The following is an 18,415-nucleotide window of genomic DNA, read 5'->3' as shown; positions in this document are numbered from 1 at the left end:
CTGATTATTATTTTTTTTTTTTTTTGCATATGAGACAAACTGTAAAAACTTCCCAAAAACTGTTTGAACTTGAGAGATGACGGAAGAGATTTGAAACATTTTTAGCAGTTCGGAAGAAAATCAAAAGAGGGCGCTAAGGAGAGCTCAAAATTCCCAGAAATATAAAATCCAAGGACGGATAAAGCATACAGGAAAGGGAAAATATACGTCACCCCTTACTTTAATAAAGGTTTTCTATTCCTTTTCAGATTTTATTTTATTTTTTTAACATTGAAATATTTTGAAACTTTTAATTCAAATACATTTAAATTCCTTTTATCTGGCATCTGATAATTCAGAAGTTCTTTATTATCTGTATGATTTGTGGAGTTTTTAACTGGATTAATAAATACGGTCTCCTTCATTTTAACAAACTTTGCATAAGTCAATAGTACAAGCCAATATAAGAAACTTTTAATATATCTCTTATCTGAGAAATATGCTTCTTTCTCCACTTATGAGACACTTCTCTCCGCTTTCCGACTGCCTCCTGAACTTTTCATTTACTCAGAAAAGAAGATAATATGGACTGCCAGCTCACTGAGCAATTGGATTACAGTTCCCTATTAAAGTTCATAGAGGGAGAGTGAGAGAAAGAGAAGCAGAGACACATACAGGATGCAGCTTTCTAGTAAGTGTTTTATCTCGCCTAGAGCTAGATTCACAGCTACACTGCTCAGTACATCTGTATAATGTCCCCCATGTGACTGCTGCTTCTGAACATGTGCCACATAGAGACAAGAGAGCAGGAATCTCTCATGTCTGTGTGTGCTGAGACACCATAGCAGTCAGTCTTTACCCACTTGGTCAGAGACAACTGAAAATTAGAGAGCGAACCTACAGGGGAATAATGCAGTATACAAAACATATAATGTCCACAAGTAGTCTTATTCCTCATGAACACACACAGGACAGCTCGTTCTGAAAAGTCACCTGGAACGACAGGTAAGCTAGCTTAGGATTGAAGTTTTTAAGTGGTTTTACAACTTTGAAAACTCTTCTATGCTATTGCCACCACATTCTGGGTTCCCCAGAATCAAGGGGATGGGTAATAAGTGTCTGATTGCTGGGGGTCCTACCAGTGATCATAAAAATAGGCCCCCTTTTGAAGGCAGTATAGGTGGCACAAGCTCAGGTGATGGAGGCAAGGGTCATGTGTGTCTCTATATCCTTGTAAGGGTGGATTTTGTATTGATCTACATTTCCTGATGTTAATATACGGTAAGTGGGAACATCCCTTTAATTAAAGACTTTTAAACCCCCTCTAATAGTCACGTACCTCTCACCCACAGGGATGGGCCCCACCTTATAGCGGCGTCACTGTGTGAGCAGGAAAACGTTATCATGAGCTGTTCGGCTCATGCTACTAATGTGATGAGTGTCCAGAGGAAGAGCGGGGAACACACCTTATCCTCTCCCCGTGCCCACAATGATACCGCGCAAGTCTGTGAATGAGTTAAAGAGCTGACGGCCCCCAGCCTGGAAAGCATCAAGTCATCAAGTCCACATGGTTAGACCATAAAGATTATATACCGCACTCCTGTGCAAAATAGTTATGTGCCAAATAATAGCAGGCTAACATCAATAATGAGATTAATTACTGTTTTTGGCATTAAAGATCGTATAACTTGGAAAACGTTAATGACTAAGATGTAGGTGAGTAATGGGTAATCAACACTCATGACGTTCATGCTGCTAATTGGGTGCAATTAACTCATTCAGTGAAAGTGGGGTGTCCTAATTAATAGCAGTGCCGAGTTCAATTAGTGAGATCATTCATTCCGTGAAGAAGTAAGTGTCAATTTTGGCCCTTTTTTTTAGAAACAGGGTAGCAAATGTTGTATCTGCTGGTTTTAGCCCTTGCTCAGGGAGTAAAATGGGCCGTTCCAGACATTTTGCCAAAGGAGAAAGAACTTTGATCAAGACGTTTGGCAACATCCTGGTTCCAGACCAATAAGATTGATTTTACCATATTTTTCCGACTATAAGACGCAGCAGACCATAAGACGCACCCCAAATTTTCAGAAGGAAAATGGGGAAAAAATTAATACATCAAATGGGGGTCTGTCTTACTGTCCTGAATTCAGCTTACCGTTGTGGGATCGGCAGCGCTGATGGAGCGGAGTAATAGGGGGTGTTTGGTGGTCCGGCGATGATATGACCCAGACTGGTGCGGCAGATTCGGCGGTGCTCAGTGGTTTGGGGGCTCCACTGACATTTTGTGAAAACCTGGAGCCCACGCACTTCCACTGCCTCGATGCTGTGGCCTCTGAGAAAATGGCCGCCTCTGGCGGCACATGCGCTGATTGAGATCTCAGCACTGAGATCTCGTCTCCCAAGATCTCCGCCCCAGCACCACCGCACCTACCATACCAGGCTGGGATGGGAGTGAGATCATCGCCCTGCAGCGTCGGACCACCGGAAGAATCGCCCGACTCCTTCTGCCACCACACTAATTGTAAGTACATTCTGACTATAAGACGCACTCCTGTTTTCCCCCAAAAAAATTTGTCAAAAAGTGTGTCTTGTAGTCTGAAAAATACGGTATGTAGTGGCCAGCCCAATCCCCAGATCTCAATCCGATTGAGAATTTGTGGAGTGACATCAAAAATGCTGTTACTGATACAAAACCTAAGAATGCAAAAGAAGTGCGGAATGTAGTGCAGTCATCTTGGGATGGATCCCAGGTGTCAGATGTTGGGTGACTCCATGCCACAAAGGTGTAACGCCAGTATCAGATATAAAGGTTATATAACTAATTATTAGTTCAGTGCTTAACAGAAAAGCAAAGTCTGGGGAACAAGTTTCACTTTATAGTATTATTATTATACATTTCTTATAGCGCCATTTATTCCATGGCGCTTTACATGTGAACGGGGCAAATATAGACAAATACAATAAACATGAGCAAAAAACAAGGCACTAACAGGTACAGAAGGAGGGAGGACCCTGCCCGCGAGGGCTCACTGTCTGCAGGGGATGGGTGAGGATACGCTAGGAGAGGGTAGAGCTGGTTGTGCGGCGGTTCAGTAGATTGAGGACCAATGCAGGCTGTAGGCTTGACGGAAGAGGTGGGTCTTCAGGCTCTTTTTGAAGGTTTCTATGGTAGGAGAGAGTCTGATGTGTTGTGGTAGAGCGTTCCATAGTATGGGGGAAGCATGGGAGAAATCCTGTATGCGGTTGTGTGAACAAGAGATAAGAGGAGAGTAAAGAAGGAGATCTTGTGAGGATCGAAGGTTGCGTTTAGGTAAGTATCGGGAGACCATGTCATAGATGTATGGAGGAGACTGGTTGTGGATGGCTTTGTATGTCATAGTAAGGGTTTTGAACTGGAGTCTCTGGACGATAGGAAGCCAGTGAAGGGCTTGGCATAGGGGAGAGGCTGGGGAATAGCGGGGAGAAAGGTAGATTAGTCAAACAGCAGAGTATAGGATGGATTGGAGTGGTGCCAGAGTGCTAGAGAGGAGCCCAGAGAGTAGGAGGTTGCAGTAGTCAAGGCGGGAGATAAGGGCGTGCACTAGTGTTTTGTGGTTTCTGGTCAAGGAATGCGCGGATCCGGGAAATATTTTTGAGTTTGAGACGACAGGAGGAGGCGAGGGCTTGGATATGTGGCTTGAAAGAGAGAGCAGAGTCGAGGATCACCCCGAGGCACCGAGCGTGCGGGGCTGGGGAAAGTGAGCAGCCATTGACATTGATGGATAGGTTTGGTGGAGGGGTAGAGTGAGATGGGGAAAGATGATTAATTCTGTTTTGTTCATGTTCCGTGTAAATATTCCACTTTGTAAATGAAAATGCAGACAGTCCTGTTTTTTGTTTTTCTTCAGCCTTTTATTCCTTACTAGATGGTGGCCCGATTCTAACGTATCGGATATTCTAGAATATGTAGGTAGTATATAGCACAGGCCACGTACTATATTGCACAGTCACGTAGTATATAACACAACCGACGTAGTATATAACATAGCTACGTAGTATATAACAGAGCCACGAAGTATATAACACAGCACACTTAGTATATAGCACAGCCATGTAGTATATAACACAGCCACGTAATATATAACACAGCCACGTAGTGTATTGCACAGCCATGTAGTATATTGCACAGCCATGTAATATATTGCACAGTCACGTAGTATATTGCACAGCCGCGTAGTATATAACACAGAGCACATAGTATATTGCACAGCCATGTAGTATATTGCACAGTCACATTGTATATTGCACAGTCACGTAGTGTATTGCACAGCTACGTAGTATATTGCACAGCCACGTAGTATATAACACAGAGACGTAGTATATAACACTGCGCATGGAGTATATAACACAGGTTACGTAGTATAAAGCACAGCGATCTAGTATATTGCCCAGCTACATAGTGTATAGCACAGAGATGTAGTATATAACAGAGCCCACGCAGTATGTAACACAGCCCACATAGTATATAGCAATATGTGCACTATATGCGTGGTAAAAAAATAATTAAAATAAAAAATAAACATATACTCACCTTCCGAAGGCCCCTTGAAGTCCTGGCGCCGGTGTGCGGTGCACGCGGCAGCTTCTGGTCCCAGGGTTGCTATGTGCTTCGGACCTGTGATGACGTCGCGGTCACATGACCGTGACGTCATGGCAGGTCCTTCTCGCATAGCATCCTTGGCACCGGAACCTGCCGCTTGCACTGCCGAGGACAGCGGGCCATGTCGGAAGGTGAGAATAACCATTTTTTTTTATTATTATTATTTTTAACATTAGATCTTTTTACTATTGATGCTGCATAGGCAGCATCAATAGTAAAAAGTTGGTCACACAGGGTTAATAGCAGCGTTAACGGAGTGCGTTACACCGCGGCATAACGTGGTCCGTTAACGCTGCCATTAACCCTGTGTGAGCGCTGACTGGAGGGGAGTATGGACGGGACACTGAGTGCAGGGCATTAAGCAGCGGCCATTTCGCTGCTGGACTGTGCCCGTCGCTGATTGGTCGCGGGCGTTTCGCTGGGACCAATCAGCGACTTGGATTTCCGTGACAGACAGAGGCTGCGACCAATGAATATCTGTGACAGACAGACAGACGGAAGTGACCTTTACACAATTATATATATAGATTCTTCTTTTTCAGTTGTAAGATGAATATATTGAATGAATTGACTATGCGGCTTCTGGTGCCTTTGTGTGTATAGAAATAAATGCTATTATGAGGCTTGAGCTTTTTCTCACCTTTATTGTTATTATTGCTCTTATTTTGCACATAGCTGTATAAGAGGTTAGTATAATTCGTTCCTAACAGAGTGATACTCTTGGCAAGGAGAAAGGAGGAAACCATCAGCAATCATTCATCCACTTGCCGATGGATCCTTTTCTAACTACTGAAAGCTGCGAGGTTCTGCCTCTTCCATCTTTTAATGATTCACCACTGCACATCATTGTCAGTAAACCTAAGGCTTCATTCAGACGTCCGATTTTTTTGCACGTACCTTCTACATCTATGTTTTTCCCAGATAGAACACGTGCCCATTATAGTTTATGGGACTGATCACACATTATTTTTTGGTAGACCATTAATCTGCAAAAGAAATACGGTGACAAGTCCGTTTTTGATCAGTCACCCTTACAAGTCTATGGGTCCTTAAAAGTCAGCGCAGTCATGCCATCTGTGTGTTATCCGTGATTTTCACAAATCGATAGACTTGTATGTGTGATTTTCATCCATGACGCTGATGGAAAAAAATACAGGGATATGTATTCAATCTATGAAAACAACAGATAAAACGCGTACGTGAAAAACGGACATCTGAGCAAGGCCTTAGGTTTGATGGGCGCATCTACTAATGGGAGCAATCAATCACAGAGGAAATATCAGTGGCTCACACTGGACACAATTGCCTTGACTCCCTTTTAACATTGTCGTCAGGTTCCGTCGAGATGTAAGTAAATATTCCTGTCGAGAGCCAAACCCTTGATGCGTATGTGAACAGATACTTAAGCTAGATCTAAAGGTTGAGTGTATATTGGCCGGACCTGTCATGTTTGGTAGGAATGGCGGACTGTGTGTTCTATGTGGCGCTCCCTCAATGGCAGATGTTGGAGGAGGTGAGACTTCACAACTGCCTGATCCTTTGTCTTCAAGTATGTAAGTCGCTGCGAGAAGGATCTGCTTATTACCCTGCCTACTGAGAAAGCATGCTCACTTAACCAAGCGCACATGTATATGGGGAGCAAGAGGCATAGATATTGGCCAAATGAGCCAACGGCTACCTAAAGTTTATGACCAGGCTTTTCTACTCCAAGGAGTAGCACTCCAATGGTTAACTAGAAATACATGGCCACTGACTACCAAAAACAGTGCCACCCTTGTCCATGGGCTGCAGATGGTATGGCAGCTCAGAGCAAATAAAAAGAAAAGTACTATGCTGCAATATCTAATGAGACCTATAGACAAGAATAAAAAAAAATACAGAAAGCAAAGCAGTTGAGTTTTTCTAATAAAGGAAACGTTTCTCCTAATTAAGCGGGTTGTCCAGTCTAAAATAAAAAGTCTCCAGTCGCACAGAGTCTCTGCTGTCGTATGGGGCGGCTGCAGACTTTTCATTTCAGACCGGACAATCCCTTTAAAAATATATATATATTTTTTCCTTCCAACTTCATCAGTTTCTTAATTTTACTCTTCCTTAGCTCTGAGCTGCCCAATCTCCCGCTCGCCTCCTCCTGGCATTCAGGCCCAGGGTTTCTTGCACTTCTCTTGGTCTAGGAACAGGAAATCCTCCTACTCCAGCATGGTGGGAATAGGAAGGGGACTACTGATGGGAAGCGATTGTGCGTACGTGTTCTCGTGTTCAGCCCTCGATGTGGTCCAGTACATGACGCCGACGTAAACACTCATCACTCCATCTACTAAACATCTCGGAGGTCACCAGATACATCACTATATATTTATATACATATTGTCTACGGGAAAGCAAACGACATGGCCTCCGATCACAGAAATATCCGCAGCACATTGACTTAGCTACGCAGATCCGCCAACCTACAAGTTGTAATGGCAGCCGCATGGTTTTTTTTATGGTATGTGATAACTTTCATCAAACTTTTCCTCCTTTTTTATTGTAGTGAAACAGTGTGGGAGAACATGGCACGCATGTGTGTGAAGACAAGAAGATTGGATGTGGCCAAAGTGTGCCTGGGAAAAATGGGCCATGCCAGGGGTGCCAAAGCACTGCGGGAGGCCGAGCAAGAGCCCGAGGTAGAAGCCCGGGTGGCCATGTTGGCTGTACAGCTTGGAATGCTGGTGGGTAACATCGAGAGAAGACAAATTGTCATATTGGAAATGGGCACGTACAGGAGGTTAATTCCTTTCCGCTGCAGACATTTTGTTTCCGTGCTTTCGTTTTTCCTTCCCTTCTTCCAATAGCCATAACTTTTTTTTTCCATCGACATAGCCATATTGAGGGCTTGTTATTTTTGCTTGAAAAGTTGTCATTCTGAATGGCAAAATTAATTTTACCATACTAAAAAATTCCAAATTATGGGAACTGTTGGTAAAAAAAAAAAAAAATATATATATCCCAATTTTTTTTATTTTTTTTTTTGGGGGGGGGGTGTAGGAGGGTCACCGTGCAGTAAAAATGACCTGGCAGCATGATTGTTCAGGTGAGTATGATTGCAGCGACGACAAATTTGTAACATTTATATTTATATATTTGTATTTAGTGGTAAACAAAATGTGAAAATTGAAAAGAATAAAATTCGTAACCGTTTATTTTGAGTTTGGGGAATTTAGAGGCTTCTGATCGCTTTTTATTGCATTTTTTTTTTTTTTTTAGAGATGTGTGGCAACCCCATAAAAACAATGACATTTTGGCTTTAGTTTGTTTTTTTATTATTATCGTGATTACTGTGTAAGCCAATTAGTTTTCTGTTGTGATAGATTGGACTTTTACAGATGCGTTCATACCAAAAGATAGATCTTAGATCATGTCGGTATGGAGAAGAGGATGTATTCTGCATGTACAATATCTGTTCTCTTTTGTAGGAAGACGCGGAGCAGCTGTACAAAACCTGCAAACGTTACGATCTTCTCAATAAACTGTACCAGGCCTGGGGTCAGTGGCAGAAAGCTATTGAAACTGCGGAGAACCATGACCGAGTTCACCTGAGGACCACCTATTATCACTATGCAAAGCACCAGGAGGCTATGGGGGACCGTACTGTATCGCTCAGCTAGTAAGTTCACTGATGGCGTTTTGAGTTTTATGGAAAAGTGAGTGAACCCCACTGTGAACCTCATTTGAAGGAGACATCATTGAACTAATCTTATTGTACTCCTTAGCTTTGAGAAGTCGGACACACACCGTTTTGAGGTTCCTAGGATGCTCCTGGATAACCCTCAGACCTTGGAGGACTACATTAATAGCAAGAAAGACAAGTAAGAACCTCCTGTGCGGAGGACAGTATCAAATATACTTAAATTGTCACATTTGGGGGTCTAGACACATACTTTAAAGGGAGTATCATTTGCAAAGGGAATCATTTGCAATATACATCCGCCATAACATAGCAGGTCCCCGTGTGTCACGAAAACAGCTCTAACTCTGAGTCATAGACTCCTATAATTTTTCGAGTGTCTTCGTTTGCTCGAAAAATACGTTCGATCCCCGCACCTGGAAATCTCACGGCTGTTCGACAGCAGCAACACATGGGAGGAATTACCTGTTTGTTAGGCAATCCCTGCATATGTTGCAGCTGTCGAACAATCACAAGACATTCAGGCTCGAGGACGTAAACATATTTTTCAAGCACGCCAAAGACACTTGGTTACCACACGAGTATGCTCGCATAATACCTTATACAATCACATTCGCTCATCACTAGTAGTGACACATTTCTAGTTGTAAGGAGTAACTTTTTAAGCAATTTGTAGCCCAGTAGCTCTTCTGTGGGATCAGACCAGGTGATACATTTAGGAATGCAGCACTAGACCTGCCATATACAGGACACACCCCTAGAGATGTGTCATATACCAGCAACATACCACAACACCTGCTGTATACCACCACCCGGTTTACTACCGCCCAAGATCCATGGTATACCGTGAACTCCCCACAATTCCTGCCATATCCCGGGAACACCCCACAAGACTTGCTTTATAACAGCAACACACAACCTGCTATATGCTGGAAACTACTCATCAGGTATGCCACATACCTGAAATATCTTACGAGATCTGCCATATACGGGGAAACTGAATAAGCCTTGCCATATACCAGGAACACCCCACAAGACCTGCCATATATAGGGAGCATCCCACAAGGCCTGTCATATATAGGGAACACCTCACAAGACCTGCCGTATACAGGGAACGCCCTATAAGCTCCATGGTGTACTAGGAATATCCCACAAGATCTGCCGTATACCAGGATCATCCTCAAGACCTGCCATATAATGGGAAAATCCCACAAGATGTGGTGTACCAGAAATACCACAGAAATCCTGCAGTATACTGCAAACACCCCTTAGGCTGCGATTAGCCAGAATCTTTGAAAAATCCTGGAGAACAAGAGAAATCCCAGAAGATTGGACAAGGGCAAATGTTGTCCCTATCTTCAGAAAAGGAGAGACGATGGAGCCAGGAAATTAAAGGCCAGTGAGCCTTACTTCTATACCAGGAAAGATCGTTGAACAAATTATTAAACAGCATGTATGTAAGTACTTGGATAAGAATACAGTAATTAACCAGAGCCCGCATGGGTTTGTAGCAAACAAATCAACCAGACTAATCTAATTTCCTTCTATGATGGAATCACTGACTGGGTGGATCAAGGTGATACTGTAGATATAGCATATCTCAACTTCAGCAAATCATTTGATAAAGTATTTAATACTATCCTTATTGAAAGGTGAATTCATAACTGGCTCAGTGATCAGACTTCAAGAGTGATAATAAATGGTTGCACATCCAATTGGAAGAGGGTTTCAAGTGGGTTACCACAAGGCTCTGTCCTGGCCCCAGTGTTGTTCAACATTTTTATAAATGATTTAGATAACAGAACTGAAGGTAAACTAATCAAATTTGAAGACAATGCAAAGCTAGGAGGAATAGCTAACACTAGAGAAGACAGAGAAAGGATTCAGAAGGATTTAGATAAGCTTCATCAATGGGCAGCGACTAATAAAATATGATTTAACAGGGAGAAATGCAAGATTCTACATCTAAGCAAGAAAAACAAAAATTACAACTAAAGAATGGGAGTTATAGAACTAAGGAACAGCACGTGTGAAAAAGACTTGGCTACACTAATAGATCACAGACTGTATATGAGTCAACAGTGTGATGCAGCAGGAAAAAAAGCAAACAGTTCTAGGATGTATTAAGAGAAGCATAGAGTCTAGAACACATGAAGTAATTATCCCCCTCTACTGGAACAGGCTGCCATGAGAGGTGGGGAGTTCTCCTTCAATGGAAGTCTTCAAACAGAGGCTGGACAGACATCTGTCCGGGATGATTCAGTGAATCCTGCTTTGCGCAGGGGGTTGGACACGATGACACCGGAGGTCCCTTCCACCTCTAACATTCTATCATTCTAAGGATAGCACATGCATCTGAAATGTGTCAGCTTGTAATCGCTCTTGTCCATGTGTGTTCTGGTCATGCTTTTAATTGAAGAATAAAGCTCCTCTTTTACTCCCCTGAGTGCTGGACATATTCTTGGCTTTATATCTGTCATTAGGTACACTTGTTGGGATAGAGGTGATGTAGTTTTCTTTTTGGTCAATTTGAGCAAGGACTTTAGAGGACACTAAAACTCATACTTTTGGAGAGTTTCTAAAGATCTGCACCCTCCTTGTTTACCCTCATTAATTATTGTATGTTACTGGAGATGCCATCCCACCTTGAAAATTGTGGGGTCTCCTAATTTTCACATTAAACTATATCATCCACTGACATGAAAGGGTCCCAGGACCTGGTAAATTACATATTTCTGCTATTGCTGGTTGGACACTGCTCTGCGTTGGTTTTGTACTAGTAGCCGGATACAAAATCTGCAATAATATTTTACGTATAATTCTGTAACCTTGTGTTTTCTTGTCGTCCCCATACAGAATTCTCTGGAAATGGTGGGCTCAGTACCTGGAGAGCCAGTCCGATCTGGACGCTGCTCTGAAATATTATGAGCTGGCACAAGATTACCTGTCTCTGGTGCGAGTACATTGCTTCCTGCGCAACATTCAGAAGGTATGGGACCACTGCAGTGTAGCAGTATATATATATATATATATATATATATATATATATATATATATATATATATATATATAGTATAATATATATATATATAGTATAATATATATATATATATATATATATATATATATATATATATATATATATATATATATATATATATATATATATATATATAAAATGCATGGGTGATTTCCTCCACCCATTCAGGCGGGCAAGTAATGCAAGCTACTTTTTGTTTCTAGGCTTCAGAAATCGCCAATGATACTGGTAATCTGGCAGCTTCCTACCACCTGGCACGTCAGTATGAAAGCCAAGGGGATCTAAAGCAGGCGGTGCATTTCTATACCAGAGCCCAGGCTTATAATAATGCCATCAGGCTTTGCAAGGTACTTCACTTTTCTGACCGTACTATACAAGGTCCACTAATATCAGGTGTGACCACATACTTGTTCCCATACAGGAAAATAACCTTGATGATCAACTCATGAACCTGGCATTGTTGAGCACCCCAGAGGACATGATGGATGCAGCGCGGTACTACGAAGAGAAGGGAGAGCAAATGGATAGAGCGGTCATGCTGTACCACAAGGTAAATGGGAAACCGCTAAGGATTGGATGAAAACAATATTGTTAAAAGTTGATCAGAATTCCATGATTTAAAAGTGTTGTCCTGTCTCATAAGAAAAGTCACGGCCAAATCGTGACAGTATGCGGTCACTTGCCCACAAGCATGAGATTTGTATACTTGATATCACATGCTGACCAGCCTTCTCAATAGAAGAGAATTGGTAGAAGCTCAGAAGTCTAGTCGGCATGTGACCGCGGGTATGCGAATCGCACACTTGCAGTCAAATGACCACGTGCTGTCACTGCAGACTTTTATTATAAGACTAGACAACCCCTTTAATGCAAGGTTGTGTGATGGGAAGCAGAGGATATGGGCCTCTATATCAGAAAAGTAGAACTCACGCCTCTGTAAGGATATGACCACAGAATTTTAGCTTTATACATTAAAAATAAATGTACCTTTTTGCACCTTAGTATGGCTGCAGTTTGAGGTCTGAATATCTCTTCTTCAGATCCAAAGTGAACATGTTTTCCACTTTCTCCCCACTTACGTCTAGTCGGGTCATCTCTCCAAGGCGTTGGAGTTGGCGTTTGCTACCGAACAGTTTGGGGCTCTTCAGCTGGTAGCCGAGGACCTAGATGAGAAGTCTGACCCGGCCCTCCTCGCTCGCTGCTCAGATTTCTTCATCCAGCACGACCAGTTTGAGAAAGCAGTGGAATTACTACTAGCAGCTAAAAAGGTAAAATGCTTTTCGTGAACACAGAACACAATCGATCTGTTCAGTCTATGATGACCGACACTGTGACTCCAGGGTAAGAGCATATACAAGTGTAAGGGTGTATGCAGGCTTCAGCAGAACAGCCAACAAGTGTTTTCCAAGCCCAATGAAACTCTTCAGTAAACCTGAGGTTTTGTGGCAGAAAGCATAGAAAACCACTAACTCACTGAGCTGCTTCTAGTCGGTGTCTAAGATCCATGTATTAACCAATTGTAGTGGCAGTAAGTGCAGTCTGGCCACTTAGTTGGATCTTTTGTTGTGAGTTTGTGGACTAGTTTATGACCATGAACTATCGGAAATGGTGTAAATACTTTAAGTCCTATATATCTGTCACATTAATGTGTGTTTGGTAACAAAGACCTTTAGAGGTCAGAATGCTGTGTCAGGCTGAGGGGGAATATTAGTCTATAGTTTACACTATAAAGTGCTTTATGCCCAATATAAGGCACACCACAGAGCGGCTCCTAAAAATAATAATCTACTATGGAATAATATTAGACCCACGTAATATATTAATAAGAGTTTTGCCATAAAAAACAAACACTTTTCCAGTATAACATCATTTCTAGACATACAGAGAGATGTATCAGAAGTAGAGCAGAGGTAAAGTAAAGTGGAGTTGTTTTCCATAGCAGCCAGTCTGATCCTCCAGATTCTGTCCCTGATCTCTTACGATGGATAACGACTTTACCTGTTAATAAATCATCCCAAGAGAATACAATACAGAGTACAACGCTGTCTCCATGGCCAATTTCTGGTGTATATTGGTCCTGCAGTACTATGATGCCCTGCAGCTGTGCCTGGAGCAGAATCTCATCATCACCGAGGATATGGCGGAAAAGATGACCGTGTCCAAAAATTCCAAGGAGCTTAGTGAGGAAGCTAGACGGGAACTGCTCGAAAGGATCGCGGACTGCTGCATGCGACAAGGCAATTATCACCTTGCAACCAAAAAGTACACCCAGGCTGGGAACAAGTTAAAGGTAAGATCTGATATATGGATGAAGCCATACACTGCATCTTCTTCCTTCCCCTGTGACACCAAATCAGAACAGTATAGCAGGCCTTTATTAGGGACATGGCCATAACCAATCCAGCAAAGTAGGAGTCAGCAATTGTCAGCACGCCAGCTATATTCTACCGCAGGTTGCTTATTATTATTATTATTATTATTATTATTATTCATTTTTATAGCGCCATTTATTCCATTGGGCTTTACATGTGAAATACGGGGCAAATATAGACAAATACATTAAACATGAGCAAAATCAAGGCACACGGGTACATAAGGAGGGAGGACCTTATCCATGCTACCTCCCGACATTTGCTCACACACACAGACCATCAGGGCTTCTTGGGATTTGTAGTGTATAACATCTGAAGTGATGCATTTCTGATCCCTGTAGTAGCATTTCCCTACATCAGAGAAAAAAACATAAAGGAGCATCAGGTCCGACCATAGTATACTGACTTTGTATGTTCTCTTTTTTTTTTCCAAGGCTATGAGATCTTTATTGAAGTCAGGTGACACTGAGAAAATTGTGTTTTTTGCTGGAGTTTCCAGACAGAAAGAAATCTACATCATGGCGGCCAATTATCTGCAGTCTCTGGATTGGCGGCAGGATCCCCATATTGTCAATAACATCATTAACTTCTACACCAAGGGAAGAGCCCTTGACCTTCTGGCCGGTTTCTATGATGCCTGCGCTCAGGTGAGGGATCAGTACGAGGACGTTACAATAAATGGCAAAACCCACTTTGTCTTCTCCTGAATCCTCCTTTCTGCCTTAGGTAGAGATTGATGAATATCAGAATTATGAGAAGGCCATAGGAGCGCTGACCGAGGCGTACAAGTGTTTGTCTAAAGCCAAAATGCGCAGCCCCGAGGAGCAAGAAAGACGACAGTCCGATATGCAGAATAAAATCACTCTGGTCAAGAGGTTTATTCAGGCTCGTAGGTAATGTGGATAAGAACGGGGCAAGTGGAAATAAAACGGCGCTATTTTCATAATTCATAGTTTTCCAGGGATATAATATTAAAGGGGTTGTCCGGCCTCAGTCTACAATCTGCAGTCACATAGAGTCACAGAGTGACTGCAGACTTGTAGCCCAAGGCCAGTCAGCCCCTTTAAAAGCCCAGGGTGTGACTGTTATATGAGAGCTGCCGCGCCATGTTCCTTCATTGTGTACCAGGCAGAGCCCTGTACTTTTACCACTTATTCAGTCCCATTCAGTTTAATGGAGGTGAGCTAGAGTAGCAGACATAAGTGCAAATGCAGAACCATGCCTGGTAAATATTGACGGAGACTTGGCGCTCGCTGGTGTCCTACGACTCTTTTATGCAGCTGATCAGAGTTGGACCATCACTATTCTAATAATGGTGGGCTATCTAGTGTTGTAGTCCAGTTCTAGTGCAACATAAAGCCTAAATAAATACCGCCATGCTTTGCTGAAGTAATACTAACATACCCTTGTTCTTTATCTGTGTGGGTACCTATGGTTGTCACAGGTCTTACCCTGCAGACAAGCAGGAAGCCATCAGACAGTGTGAGCTGCTGCTAGACGAGCCGGATGTGGAGGGTGCTGTCCGCATCGGCGATGTGTACGGTTTTCTGGTGGAGCATTATACACAGCAGGGAGACTTTCAGAAGGTACGGTAGATGTTGGTGTCCTTTCTCGGTCATCGACGGGATTCCTACGTTGTGCAGATCACCTGCTATATTACGGCACAGCGCATTATTTGTGTTTTTGGTACATCTTCACACTGTCCTTATTGCGTCCTTTCTCATCAGGCGTACAGGTGCCTAGAAGAAATGAGATCTAAGATGCCGTCCGTGAATCTCAGCTACTACGTACCACAGAGCACGGTGGAGGCCGTGTACCGGGCCCTTTCCATCCCACTCGCACATCAGTCCACGGAGCACGTGCGGCACAACAGCGTAGAGGACAGCGAGGAGGTGGAAGAGGCGCCTGACATAGACTATGACGCTTGACCCTTTCGTGGTCACAGACTCAGCTTTTTTGGGGCGACACATATCCCTAACAACGTTGGCGGCCTTTGCAGCAAATGTCCCAATGCTGCTAATTACCCTGAATCACCCAACATATGACACCGGCATGAGGAATGAACCTGAATAATTCCAGACTTTTTTTTTTTACAGCTCCGATAGGCACAGCTTAAGCCCACCATTTATTTTTTTTGTAGACTTCATGCCATACGTTCGACATATGGTAGTACCATTAAGCACTGAGGTCACGGCATGCAGTTATAATATTATAAGGGGTTTGATCGCTTTTGCAATCCATATATTTATTACTACAGTGCATCTAAAAACAATAATAAAAAAAAAGCAGTCTTGATTAAAAATCTCCGTTTTGTGTACATAGCTCTTATGCAGATCTATATTTCTCCATGGGAACAGACTAAGCCGTTGATTGACAGTTCGCTCCTTCTTCCCCTATCTTCTTGCTAACGTGCAGATGGAGAAGAGTAAAACATGACTGCAAGATCCGACTACACAGGGTTTGTTTGCAGTCTGTTACCATGGAGACACCTGGTTTTGTTTAGGAGCTGTATACACAAAACAGTTGGAAATACTCAAACAATTAAAAAATCACTTTCTTTTTTTATTTAGGTGCATTGAAACAATAAAAAAAAAGTGGCAAAAGTGTACATACCCTGTGATGCAGCGCAGGGAATGGAATTTTACACAAATCGTCCCTTTCCCACTGACCAAATTATAGCCAAAGTCTGACAGCTTACTTAGTGTCTGTCGTTCCCACAGTCACACCACAGGTATGTAACTACCAGCCTGCTCTTACTTTTTTATATATACTATTTACAGCAGAAGGGAAACCCGATGAATGCGGTTTTCTATATAAGTAAATTATTTTTTATTGTATGTTTCTATAAAAGTGTATATATAAAAAGATTTTATTATTACTTGTACTATCTTTTCTGCAAAGAAGAATACTTCAATCTCGATACATCTGTGCCAGTGATCTCAATGGAAAACTGTAATTTTTCATTTCACCAGAGGTGGCACTGCAGGGAAATGTAACAGTTGCTATTGATCGCGCCACAGATTATTGCTGATCACTGATTGTCTGAGCAGCCGGATGCTTTTAATCTGCTCACGGTGTATGACCCTCTTACTGTATGTACGTACAGAAAATTCATAAAACACTTCCAAAAATAATATTTTTATAGACATAGGCAGTCCAATAGAGAAAAATCTAAAACTATAAATTAGAAGGCATGTATTTTTTTTTTTTTTTTTAAACAGCGCCACTTTCTGTTCATAGGCCTCTCCATTCAGGTGAAGCATTAGTGGGGCATGATGGTCTACATTCTGCTTATTTATAAAAAAAAGATATTTATAACCCCCTTTTGTTTCACATATAACATTTGGATGATGAGGTCGTCTATGTACCAGCCACTGTCAGGGCATGTTGGGAGTTGTAGTTGTGCAGTAGCTGGAGATAGATGTCAAGTGAAGACACAATCAGAAAAAATCAACCCATTTAACGTAAAACAAGTCATCACGCCGCGCTCGGTCAGCTCCAGCCATGTACCAGAATTCCAGATAAGGTGTCTCCCGTTTGCTTGTTTGCCAGGAGGAGCCGCCCTGTGCGCCGAGTCGTGAGAAGATGATCCCGCGGAGTATATTTAGCCTTTTTTGCATGGTATCGGCCTGGCTTATTTTAGTGTGTCCTCTGTGTGACTCTCCGTCTGCCAGTTCCTCTTTCCTTCCCCGGGACTCTCTGTCCAGGATACAGAATTCAGTCGAACAACATGAAAAAGGAAGTTTGGTTTCCTACTTACAGCAACCATGGCTGCCGCTCTCGTCTCTGGTGGGGCAGTGGGGAGGACAACTCTTGGTGTCATTTCACATGGTCTCGAGAATGTGCTCTAGATAAAGTCGTACATAGATATCTGTCCTCGGAGATTGGGGTGCTTCTTATATGCACTGTGGTCCGGGCATATTACTGATTACGGGCTAGAAGTGACATAAATGGATGCACTTCCATGCTGATTTCTCATCAATGCCATTGGGGGGGTTCCAGATCGGTTATAACTGCTGCAACCAAGAGGTGGGCACGAAATATTTCTGTGTTTGCTCCTCACCGGCTATACGTCCCTGCAGCACTGCGCTGATCAGTTGTAGGTAAGTGTCCCCGTCTCTGCTCAGTAGGTGCATGTCTTTAAGGCTGGTAATACAAGGCTGACTAATGACCCCATTACTCCCCACACAAGGAGGGAAAACAATGGCATTAACCACACTGTCACCAGCCCTATATCCAGAAGAAAAGACAGCAGAGCACGGCAGCACTAGGTTCACCCAACGCTCCGTACTTTCCACTAGTGCTGCCTCTTTCCCAAAAGATCACAGTGGCTCAGTGGCTAGCACTGCAGCCTTGCTGGGGTCCGGGGTTCAAATCCCACCAAGGACGACATCTGCAAGAAGTTTGTATCTTCTCCCCGTGTTTGGAGTGAAGAAGGAACTTGGAGGAAACCTACACAAAGACATACTCCTAGATAATGTAGATTGTGAGCCCCAATGGGGACAGAGCCGATAATGTCTGTAAGTGCAGTAGAATTAATGGCGGTATATGAGTGGGTTAGATAGATAAAAACAAACCGAAGCGGTGACACTGCTGGACAATGAAAAGGCATCTTGGAGATATCTAGGTAAGCGTCTTTTTTATTTTTCCTGAAAAAATATAAAATCTAAAAGGTGGTGTGGTTGTACCATCCTTTAATTATTTTATCTTTTTTTGTGGTACTG

The 18,415-nt window shown here is 42.7% G+C and overlaps 1 protein-coding gene across 3 annotated transcripts in view; it reads left to right on the top strand.

The window, feature by feature from the left end:
• IFT140 (intraflagellar transport 140) overlaps window positions 1-16,569 on the top strand; it is a 91,264-nt gene extending 74,695 nt beyond the window's left edge. For all 3 annotated transcript variants that reach the window (XM_077274687.1, XM_077274689.1, XM_077274688.1), the window contains exons 19-30: window positions 7,146-7,323; window positions 8,068-8,258; window positions 8,365-8,460; window positions 11,136-11,268; window positions 11,523-11,666; window positions 11,741-11,869; window positions 12,405-12,587; window positions 13,403-13,609; window positions 14,126-14,338; window positions 14,418-14,584; window positions 15,136-15,277; window positions 15,419-16,569. In XM_077274687.1, the coding sequence (XP_077130802.1) occupies window positions 7,146-7,323; window positions 8,068-8,258; window positions 8,365-8,460; window positions 11,136-11,268; window positions 11,523-11,666; window positions 11,741-11,869; window positions 12,405-12,587; window positions 13,403-13,609; window positions 14,126-14,338; window positions 14,418-14,584; window positions 15,136-15,277; window positions 15,419-15,619 (1,984 nt within the window). In that variant the 3' untranslated portion in view covers window positions 15,620-16,569. The remainder of the gene's footprint in view (window positions 1-7,145; window positions 7,324-8,067; window positions 8,259-8,364; window positions 8,461-11,135; window positions 11,269-11,522; window positions 11,667-11,740; window positions 11,870-12,404; window positions 12,588-13,402; window positions 13,610-14,125; window positions 14,339-14,417; window positions 14,585-15,135; window positions 15,278-15,418) is intronic.
• Window positions 16,570-18,415: the final 1,846 nt, after the last annotated feature.

Source organism: Ranitomeya variabilis, chromosome 7 (genome assembly GCF_051348905.1).
Source record: "Ranitomeya variabilis isolate aRanVar5 chromosome 7, aRanVar5.hap1, whole genome shotgun sequence".
Lineage (NCBI taxonomy): Eukaryota > Metazoa > Chordata > Amphibia > Anura > Dendrobatidae > Ranitomeya > Ranitomeya variabilis.
The sequence above is the reverse complement of the archived record's forward strand: the minus strand, read 5'-3'. Positions and strand labels throughout refer to the sequence as shown.